Source organism: Labrus bergylta, chromosome 8, assembly GCF_963930695.1.
Source record: "Labrus bergylta chromosome 8, fLabBer1.1, whole genome shotgun sequence".
NCBI lineage: Eukaryota > Metazoa > Chordata > Actinopteri > Labriformes > Labridae > Labrus > Labrus bergylta.
This window is the reverse complement of record NC_089202.1, coordinates 23,142,669-23,153,449: the sequence shown is the minus strand read 5'-3', so window position 1 is coordinate 23,153,449 and position 10,781 is coordinate 23,142,669. Positions and strand designations below refer to the sequence as shown.

Below are 10,781 nucleotides of genomic sequence, written 5' to 3'. Positions count from 1 at the left end.
ACGGCTGTTACAGGCATTAAAAATAACGTTATAGAAATAGTCAGTCCTCTCGCTGGTGGTCTTGTTTGCTTTTTTAGGTCATAAAAGGTCATCAATATTAATTTCAGTTTGTTTCATAAACAGCTAATCACTCCTCACAGGAGCTTTAAGGTTCTGTACCTGCAGTGAGTCTTTTCATTGGTTTCACATATATTCCTCCCCGGGGTTGTCACAAAAACATTTTAAACCCTAGTTAAAAGGAAACTGTATTAATACCATGGCAACAAAAATAGAATCCATATTCACTGCACATCTGTATGAGTACGTGACAAATCAAAGTCTTGAATATTAATATCGATAGTTTTTCATTAGGAAAATTTCACAAAACGTTATGTTGCCATTGTTTTTGAGTGGTTTGGACAGCGCTCTCTACGTTTCCCTGGCTGTAGGATCTGGTTAAAACGAATGATCTGTCGTTTTTTTAATAGCTTTGGTACTTTTCGAAAAACTTCAATTGTGGAATTGAAAAGTGTCAAAGTATCACAACCTCATTCCAGACTCTACACAATCAATGTACAAGTTTTTTAAAAAAAGGAAAAAATGCTTAGAGGCATCACGTACTTGGCCAATGTTTTGTTTATTCAGGAACATCACATTCTCGTGGTTGAAGAACAAGTACTGTAATGTCAGCTTTTCAGGAGCTACACGCCGAGAATTTATGGTTTAATGGCTCATTAAAGGGAACACTGACAGATCGTTTCACATCATGTTTGTTTTAATAACACTCCCTACTTACTCAAATGTGCTCGAGTACACTATCACCCCGAATGAGGGCTGCAATCCTGAACATGTTTAAAGCTCCTGTGAGTTTTCTGGCTGGTAATGAAACAATCTGAATATTAAAAACATTCAAAACCGCCTTTAAACACTTTACCACACCAAAGAGTCGTTGTGAGTTACATCCTAGACATTTAAAATAAAGAAGGGAGGCTTTTTTGTTACAGAGCACCACTTTACAATGCACAGGACAAAATCAAAGAGATATGTCCTCTCTTTTGTAGACAGGTGTCATCAAAATCGATAACACCTTCAACATACAACATGTAGAATTTTATGAGTGTTTACATTAAAATATCTAATTTGATTCAAAATTGACGAAACCTATATTCTATTTTTTTTGTTGAGTACTTAGATTACCTCAAATATTTCCAAAAGTTATCAAAGCTAAAGAAATCCGTAATTTTATAGTTGTGACATGTCTTGTCATGGCACCCGCCGTCACAGAGCCGCCATGATAGGCAGAATGTTTATCGTTGCCGTGGAAACACCGGATGTTAAAAACATCATGTAAACTGTACTTGGATACATCTTAAGTAAACATATTCTCATCCTCATGTCGGTTTTGCCCGTTTGTCGTCTTGACTCCGGTCAACGCAGTTTGGTTTCCCCTGGGGGATGGGGGTGGAGTAGCAGAGAGAACTCCCATGATTCCACGCCTCCCTCAACATCACCTTTTGTTATTGTAGTATTGATTGTGAGCTCCTTGACGGCAGAATCTACATACTGTATCTTTAAACTTCCACACAGCACCTTTACTACAACTACATGACTTTTAGATGAAATCTCTCTAGAAACATTGTGTTCATAATGATTCCCTCAAGCGTCAACATTGCTGTAAATATGTTTTATTAAGCAAAACATAAAGCGGTCACCACGGACCAACTACAGTAACATTTGTTGTTCCCCCCCCCCCATCATTTCAGTGAAAATCCAACACATATGCTCTATTTAAAACTTATAAACTTCATACGAAATAATAATCTAAAGTGCTCATAAAAAAAAACAGAGATGTAAGCCAGCAAACAAATTGATAATGATGATGCATGATAATACTTTTCTTAAACGTAGAAAGTCCAGTGTAAAAAAACCTAATTATAATAACATATTCAACAGTGAAATAAAACTGATATTTAATTGACTCCCTGGTGTAACAACCTTCAATCATTTACCAATTTACCCTTCAACTGGTGAGAAATTATCTTAAATATTTTTGGTAAAACGTGTTTGGAAAAGCCGTTCATGAAACATACAGCGTCCTTAACTTCTGTCACCCTTCCATTCCCCAAACCCTCAGTGCTTTGGATCGTCAGAAAAACTTCTTTATAAACCTATCCACACATGTCTGAACCTTTCTCATCTTCATACTGTATTCCTTTTCTATGTGTCACTTCCTGATCAACAGCATCGTCACTAGACCAAGGCCGGGAATCCTACATCTCAAATTACTGGACTGATAAAACTCAGCGTGATGAATCTGGACCTGCAACCCGCAGAGAATCCTTTGTTTCCTTCACATAAAAACAGCAGTCACAAAGTCTTTTTTCTAGTGACAACTTCATCTCTTTTTCTTCTGCTGCCGGAGCACCTTCCTCCTTTTCAGGATCATGTCGTGGAGTTTCTCCAGGCCCTCCCTGAGTCCGTCACCTATGATAGCGCAGGATGGCTGCAGGTGCCAGGGGGTCGCCGGGCTCAGTTCTTTCAGCGCCAACAATTTTTCAATTTCAGCGAGTCCTAAAGAGTGCCTCAAGTCCTGTTTGTTGGCTACCACCAGCAGAGGCACCCCCTGGTTCTCAGACGTCTTAGCGATTTTATGGAGCTCCGTCTTAGCCTCCTCCATGCGTTCTGCGTCCACAGAGTCCACCACGAATATAATACCGTCTGTGCATCGCGTGTACGACTTCCACAGGGGGCGAAGCTTCTCCTGACCGCCTACGTCCCAGAAGTGGAACGTGCCGCTCCTGTGGCCGCCCAGAGACAGTTTAACCTTCTCGGCGTTGAAACCTTTGGTGGGCACCGTGTTGACAAACTCATTGAACTGAAGTCTGTACAGCACGGTGGTCTTTCCTGCCGAGTCCAGCCCGAGGATGGCGATGTGGAACGACTGGAAGAAGGGGATGTTTGAGAGGAGGCTGGGTTGCTCTGACAATCCGTTCCCCATCTTTCCTCATGAGGAAGGATTGATGATGTAGGAGATTTGATCCAGTTGTCTGGCAGTAATCCTCAGAGCTGACAATATTCCAGAATGACAGCAGCAATGACCTATAAACATATTGCATGTTATTTTTGGGTGAAACACAGATTTACAGAAGCATCTGCACTTAGACGAGGCCTGCATGATAAGAGAAAAGATTTGCAATAACATTTTGATAAGCCATTTTGAATAACCATATAGAGTGCATATTAGCTGTATCTCAGTTTCTATGTCCATTTGCTGTTCTTCATGTTTTACAGAACACCAGTGTTTGCAACATGTCCCTTCTTAATCCAGAACCAATCCAATTTTTTTTTTCCCCCACTAGATTGGCGCCAACTAATCCAAGAGTAGCCGATTGTTTGCTTTAGCTTCATCTGACCGCTTCAAAATAGTTTGAAAGCATGAACATTAGACTCAGGTCTCTGTACAACTAAAATGTAAACATGCTGAGAGAGAAAGCAATGCTTAACTACTTTAAAAAATGTTTTTTTATTTATTGCGATGAATTCAGATTTTCCTGATGTCTCTATTGAAGAGCCCGACCAATATTAGCATATCCAGTGACTATTGTATCGGCTAACTTTAATCACAGATGTGCGTCAATATTGCTCGATTTAATCACCAGTCAAATAGCATTTAATTTGAGCATCATTGTATTACTATATCATTTCTCTTTCTGGCTGTCACCAGCGGAGGGCGCTATATGGATTACAACAGGCATTATCACTCTCCAGAGTGTCAAGCGGTGATTCATGTACATGCAGTTACTTTCCAGTTGAGTGACCATCTTGTCTTCATTATTTCTATTTTTCACAACTTTTTGGCTACTGCATTTGAGGGATCAATGAAATAAATGTGCATACCTATATCTATCCCTACAGAACATAGAACTAAGAAATTTATCGGCTGATATATCGGCATCTGATTTTTTCCCCCTCCTCATTATCGCTATCGGCCCCAAAAATCTCATATCGGTCGAGCCCTAGTTTATCGAGATTAATTGCCCAGCTTTAACTAAACAGCTACTAAAGCCACAACCGTCAACAACAGAATGATGTCACATCAAAATATCCAAAGATAATCCTCTCTGTTGCTTCAAGAAATCATCGTTAGTTAACCGGTTTGTCTTCAAATGTTACGTAAAAGCAACACAGGCAGAGAAAAGTCAACAAAATGAGCAACTATAACTTGCATAACAAAATCGATCAAATGTTTGACAACTTAAGCCACCTGAAGCTACTCGACATACCAGACCAACCCGACACAACACGCCACTGAGTGTACCGATTACAACAATGGGGCATTTTATGGCTTATAAATCTTCAACTTTTTATTTGTTAAGGGAAGATTATCAGAGTATCAAAGGGACACTTTAAGGCTGCATTTTTCCCCATTAAAAACTTTGGATGATATCACTATGTGTAATGTACTGTAGCGGATGTTTCAAATAAGTCTGACTGAAAATGTGGCGTTGTTTTATGGTTGTTTTTGCAGCTAACAAATGTCTTTGAAATGGGTATTATTGTGACTGATGTTTCAACAGAAGTGTCTATAGGGCTATTGAGTCAAAGTCCACAGCAGTACATCATTTACAACCAAACAACCTTCATGACCAGCAAAAGAGCAATAAACTATTTCCTGGTCTACATCAAAAAGAATGAGCTAATAACCCTGATGTGGAGCATTTAACCATTTTACAAACATTTGACAAAAAAATAACTTGATTATCTTTACATCATAAGTCAAGTCAATATAGAGTTTAGTGTGAGTCCAATATATCCTGCTTGTATCTAACATTATTCACTAAGTTGAATCCATTCATCTTATATGATGCAATTGTAACACTCTTATAGGGGCCTCCCAGCTTGTTGTGTTTCAATTCCTGTAAAATCTTCAATTGATCTGTGTTAGAAATACAGACAGTTTTCTAGTATTTTAACGGAATGAGATATAATTTATAGATGACTGACAAGCAGGTGAACAGATGCGTCTTTATGTCCTCTATGAAATAGGTTACCTACCAGGCAGTCTGAGAGAAAAAAGGGCAGAGAAAACATTCAATGTACTCCTCTGTGAACACAAACGCAGTCCTCTCCAGCGTCTAAACAGCATGCAATTCAACTCACTTTTGTATTTCCACCTCGTCTGAAAAGGCAAGGCGACGGAAAAATCCTTCCCCAGAAACAGAAACACTCCCTGCTCTGTCCTCTCTGCACCCGTGTGTGGCTCCACTGCTGATGGCACTGCTGTCAGTTTGGCTACACGCCCATTCGAACACTGCGGACGCGTGCGATTGGTGCGTTGTCGCCGTTCGCTGCCAGCTGATTGGCTAAAAGGGCTGTCAATCAAGTATCTGCCCGGGAACCAGGATCACCTGTTGCTCCGTCTGTCTGTCACACCATTTTTTTTTTTACTTTCTACATTAATAATTTATCACTTTCGAGCCGTAAACATATAATTGCGGCATGACTGAAGTAGATTCAAATTCTCCAAGGGAAAAAAAAACGGCAGGAGAGGCGAGAAAGGTACGCCTCATTTTAACTTAAATATGTTTTAAACTGTCCAGAAATGTCACTTTTCTTCGCGTTCAGATACGAGACACTCGGAAGGAATATAGCCAAATATGACTCTATAAAATCCATTAAAGTAAGTCCAGTCCACAACCTGGAGGCTTCATAGTCAGCGGTTGTGTTTAGTAGCTCATGTTAAACCGTTAACGGACTCTCATAGAGCGATAAACTCTCCGAAAATGTCACAGATAAGCAAATGTTAGCTTGCAGCAGCGCCAGAGTAAATGTTAGTAACCTTGGTAACCATTAAAAGTAACATTCGAACTTACATTGATTCAGCGCGTGAAGGTAGCGTGTTCCCCCATCTTCTCTCGTGTGTGTGTGTGTGTGTGTGTGTGTGTGTGTGTGTGTGTGTGTGTGTGTGTGTGGGGGGGGGGGGGGTCCTCTGCAGCAACAGCACCGCCCCTCGTGTTTTTGTTTGAAATGATTGGTCGAGGGGGGGCAGGGGGCAGTAAAAGCACCACGCTGACTACATCAGCCCCTCATGCGTGAAGGATAACAAACAGTAAAAAAAAAGCGTTTTCACATGGTGTCTCTGTTTCTCAATCACTGGTTTGACTTTTAATCATTTTACACAGAGACGGGAATATACCAGAAAAAACGTGTGTGTAGTGAGTACAATTAAAAGTAAGGCCTGCTATTACAATAGATACACAGTAGTAACCTGTTTCTTCATGGTTAAAAACACATTCAGAAAATGAGCTTAGACTGCAGTGAAGTAACACAAGAGGATAGTTTATACTGCTACTCTCATGTGTTGGCCTAATTGTAGGACTCGTTTGTTTTTTGTATTTACTCTTGATATTTAAGTATTGTTACCGTTAAAATGTCAATTATTACTAGTATTAATGAACTCAGAGATAAGATTAAAAAATGAAGTACCAATACATCGATAAAATGAACGCTAAAATGACAAACTTACAGTATATTTCAGACAGTGGTCCCGACCTTTTTTGGCTCATGACCGCACTTTGCCAAGTCTCTGGTACCCTTATTTTGGGGTTTGTGAGCTGAATAATTTGGGAACCCGTAGTTTAATACACACCCCAACAAATATTGCATCAATAATAATGTTATTATCCTTATTATGCAGCCCTTGAAAACATTACTATTCCTTCTTATTTCCTGGATTGCAAAAACAGATTTTCTAAAAACTGTAAAAGATCCAAACACACGTCTGGTGGTTTGCTGCTCGGCATCCTGGGGGGCTTGGTGATATAACGCAGTAACTATTTGTTTTTATATTTAGCACATGAGTTATGCACAGACTCACAGATGACTCATTAAACACATGTGCAGCTATTTCAGATATGCCTTTAATATGTGCAGGCTTCACATGTTTATCATAGTCGGGGTACTGAATGAACAGCTGTTAATGGACCAGAGGGTGAGCTCATAATGTTGTACGATGACCTTTATGATACCGGAGTCGCTGCAACTTAAAGCTCTAAGACTGCTTTATGTCTTTACTTCGGATAAGTAAGACATATTAAAGTACTCCATTAGAGGTGACATTCATACATTTACTATCTTACCCAATTTGAAAAAACGTTGGTCATGAGATGGATGTTGGAGTACAAGAGGAAAACAAACAATTTTCTTGTACATTTAATTAATGAGACTTTCCACTGATCTTTGCGCTCTTATGAAATATCAAAGGATTTCACCTCTCTTCCCAACCATTAGTGATAGAGGAAAAAGATTCCGTAGCACAGTCTGCTAACATCTCGTAATAATCATCTCCGACTTTAAGCATTGAAAATAAAACTACAGGTTTTGGACCTGCGTGGTTCTGGGTTGGAGCTTGGTTAGTTTAACAGAGTCTTGCACATTATTAACTTATAATATATATATTTTGATGCACGTTGTCCATATATACCCAATAATTCACATTTTTTGTCTACATCTGTAAATTTTGTAATTACTGTACATAGCACAGATTCTTGCACTTTCTGATTATTTGCACTTCTGGTGAGATGCCAAACCTCATTTCGTTACTCTATACTTGTATATGTGTAATGACAATAAAGTTGAATCTCATCTCATCTCATCTCATAAGTACGGTTTAACTAGCATGTTCCACAACTCAGCAATACTTAATAAAAAAAAATCAAAGGTAATTCTGAAGAGTGTCATGATTTATTTTTCCAGGATCTTGAAAGTTTGTCCTCCACGCGGTCCAAGAAAGCACTGTACGCTCCTCGTCTTCGTCGGTGTCTCTGTGAAGCAGACATGTAAACTGATGAATTATAAACATTTCCTGTAACATACTGAAGACAACTAAAGTTAAACGCACAGTATGGAAAATCCGCCCAATCAAAACAATAACAAAAGATGACGTTGAGGCTAACGGAATCCTGGGAGTTCTCTCTCCTGAAATTCTCCAGAAGTTTTCAGGAGTGCATGTGTGAACACGGCTATAGAAAAGGTTCATTATGTAAGAGTAAAACTGAGACACCACTGACAGTGTAGGAAGCCGATTTTGGAGGGTAGGGCGTCTGAGGCAGTACGAGCCTTGCATCCCATTTGGGCTCTGGAGGCTTAAAGGTGTCCATCTTTGTCTTGTTGCCTCTTATACAGCAGCCTGACTCAGATCTGATGGTCCGAACTGGAAAATAAAAAACATCAATCCATTCAATCAATAGGAACAACATTGTTTAAAATGTCAGGAAGCTTCTGACTGATTCAGACGTTTTCTTGTGACGCAGTTTAGATAATTCATTTTAAACATTCACATCATTTTGTAAGAAGAAGCTTAATCCTAAATGTACTCATTCAGTGATGTAAAGCTCCAGAGATAATGTAATTCCACTTACTAATGTCCAGGTGCCGTAACTTTAAGTTCAGGTTACCAGGGTCTCTCTGAAATGTTGTCACAATGTCAGGAAGGTCCTCATCCAGCTGAAGGCGGTGGTGAAAAGAAAAAGGTTGGACATTTTTTAGTGTTGTGTTGGTCGCCATCTTGGGGCAAAATAAAATATTACAACCAAAAGTGGTGGCCGTAGTTCTACTCGAGTGAGCATATGCAAACTTATGTACTGAACCAAACTGAACCAAACCGGACCGCTTGGTGGAAAAAGGAATTGAAACATCTGCTTCCTTCGTACCCTCTCACCTCCATGAGTCAGCAGAGAACAGGGACTTAAAATCCTCGCTCTCAGGACCTTTTCTTACTTCCTGTTCCAAAAGTCAGAACTGAGCTGGAGAAAAAGGTGTTTCAGTTTGCTGCTCCCTTTACTTTGAACTTATTACAAAAAGAGCTGAAACTTAACAAACTCCTCTCTGATTGAATGCTTTTAAGAGGATGTTGAAAGACCTGGAGGCGGACGCATCTAGCTGTAGATATTCTTCCTGATGTGTTTGTGGAAGATTTTAATGAACATTTGCTGTTTAAATTGGTTATTTGTGTCTTTTAATGTCTAACAATGTATTTTTTGTATTTGTATGTGTGGCTGCTTGTTGTTTGTGTGAAACTCTGTAAATTGTGCGGCTGCTGCCTGTCTTGGCCAGGACGCTCTTGAAAACAGAAGTTTTTAATATTAACCAGATCTTGAATGAAGGTTAAATAAAATAGAAATAAAATAAAATACTGCAGTACTGAAAGTAAAAGTCATTTATTTAATTCAAACTATATTTGTACTTTTAGTTACATTTCCTTCAAGTTTTAAAGTAGAAACACTCCTAGGGAAAAAAGGACTCATCTCATGTACAGTTTTCATGTTTATGTCTTTTTTTTGTTTTTAAGACAACCTACCATATTTTCATGTGTGCAGGTACACTCACCGGTCTGAAGTCATGTGGTTTGGGGTTCTTGTACGGCCCAGAAGGATACTTCCCCGTCCTGACAAACATCAGCTCAGATTCCAGAGCATCAGGAGGCCTGTGTGATGTGATGAACTCCAGAGGCTCGTCTTTCCTCTGGTAACTCTGATTTAATAATGTTGGTAAAAGTACCCCGATTCTCCTTTTTGTTACACCAAGCGGAGGTACAGCTGGACTTGAATCTTCTTTTCTTTCTTTCTTTTGAGGGACTGTCAGAGATCTGTACAGTTTCACAGAGAAATCCGGTGGCTTGGTGCTCCACACGTCGCCTTCGCTCTCAGTCTCTGGGGAAGCAAACCATTTGCTTCTTGAAAAAGAGAGATGCTGACTCGCAGAGAAATGGACCTTATCTTCAAAGCGGATTGAGGTCAGTGGAGGCAACAAACTATACGGAGCCATTTTGACAAGAAAATGTCCGCTTACCTTCCCGGAGCTCTCCCCTTGTCCTGACACTAAACTACGAGTTTGGATCTGTAGTTGGAGGTTGAGCTTGTCGTACTGTTTGTGAGGAACATGGGGGTGACTCCAGGGGAAAGTGGCAGACTGATGCACAAGAGCTGCTCACAGACACAACACATAAAAGGCACTGCTTGGTAACGGGCGCCTTTTGTCTTTTGAGCAAAACAGAATTAAGTTAAGTGGGCCGAGCTCAGTAAGGCATCCAACAAAAGCAGGTACTTAGCAACTGTGCAAACAAATTCCCCTGTAAATACGAGAATGCCCGAGATCCTCTTACTGTAGCAATCCATTTAAATACCCAACATGAAGAACGTAAACCTTAAGAGCAAATGTTTTTCCATGTGCACTGAGAAACAGGAAGCATCAAAAACTGTGTTACAATTATACATATTAATGCTTTAAAAGAGTATAGACAATATCCTGCTAAGATACATGGAAGGATATAAGATGTGAATAATACATTCAGAGGGTTCACTCCTTTAATCATTTGACATAAAACCTCTTCTTATAAACTGCTTCTGTGTAGGATGAATATGTCGGGACATGAGCTAATTAGGGGGGTGTAAAGACAAACAATGTTCTGATATTCATTTTTCTTTCTTCACACTTACCGCCCTTTAGAAAAATAAAGTTATACTGTCCTCTACTGTCCTTAAAGAGGGTTGTTAGTGAAATCATCTGGGTTTAGAGGTTCCTTCTCTCCCTTTGGGGTGAATGTATCAGATCTCATGAACATCTGAAACATTTCTAGAAAAAAAAGACTGAAACCACTTGTTTAAATGGCAAACCATTGTCTGAATCTGTGTATTTCAAAGTAGGGGTACTGACCTCCGGGGGGGGGGTCATTAAGGGGTGCTCTGCCTGCAGCCTGGAGACCTCTCGTTTCATGCCCTTTCAGATCATAATATTCTGTATTA

At 39.7% G+C, this 10,781-nt stretch overlaps 2 protein-coding genes across 4 annotated transcripts; both read right to left on the bottom strand.

The window, feature by feature from the left end:
• Positions 1-597: 597 nt before the first annotated feature.
• arl4aa (ADP-ribosylation factor-like 4aa) lies at positions 598-5,951 on the bottom strand. 3 transcript variants are annotated; one of them, XM_020653611.3, is made up of 2 exons: positions 5,853-5,951; positions 598-3,078 (listed from the first exon to the last, which is right to left on the bottom strand). In XM_020653611.3, the coding sequence occupies exon 2, from the start codon at positions 2,975-2,977 to the stop codon at positions 2,375-2,377; it is 603 nt and encodes a 200-aa protein (XP_020509267.2). In that variant the 5' UTR covers positions 2,978-3,078; positions 5,853-5,951; the 3' UTR covers positions 598-2,374. The 3 variants fall into 3 exon arrangements, with proteins under 3 accessions (XP_020509267.2, XP_065814183.1, XP_065814182.1); XM_065958111.1 differs by lacking the exon at positions 5,853-5,951 and adding an exon at positions 5,140-5,290; XM_065958110.1 differs by lacking the exon at positions 5,853-5,951 and adding an exon at positions 5,035-5,251.
• Positions 5,952-6,199: 248 nt separating this feature from the next.
• si:dkey-30e9.6 (uncharacterized protein LOC564083 homolog) lies at positions 6,200-10,202 on the bottom strand. Its single transcript, XM_065958342.1, has 4 exons — positions 9,367-10,202; positions 8,400-8,484; positions 8,049-8,191; positions 6,200-7,802 (listed from the first exon to the last, which is right to left on the bottom strand). The coding sequence occupies exons 1-4, from the start codon at positions 9,802-9,804 to the stop codon at positions 7,716-7,718; spliced, it is 753 nt and encodes a 250-aa protein (XP_065814414.1). The 5' UTR covers positions 9,805-10,202; the 3' UTR covers positions 6,200-7,715.
• Positions 10,203-10,781: the final 579 nt, after the last annotated feature.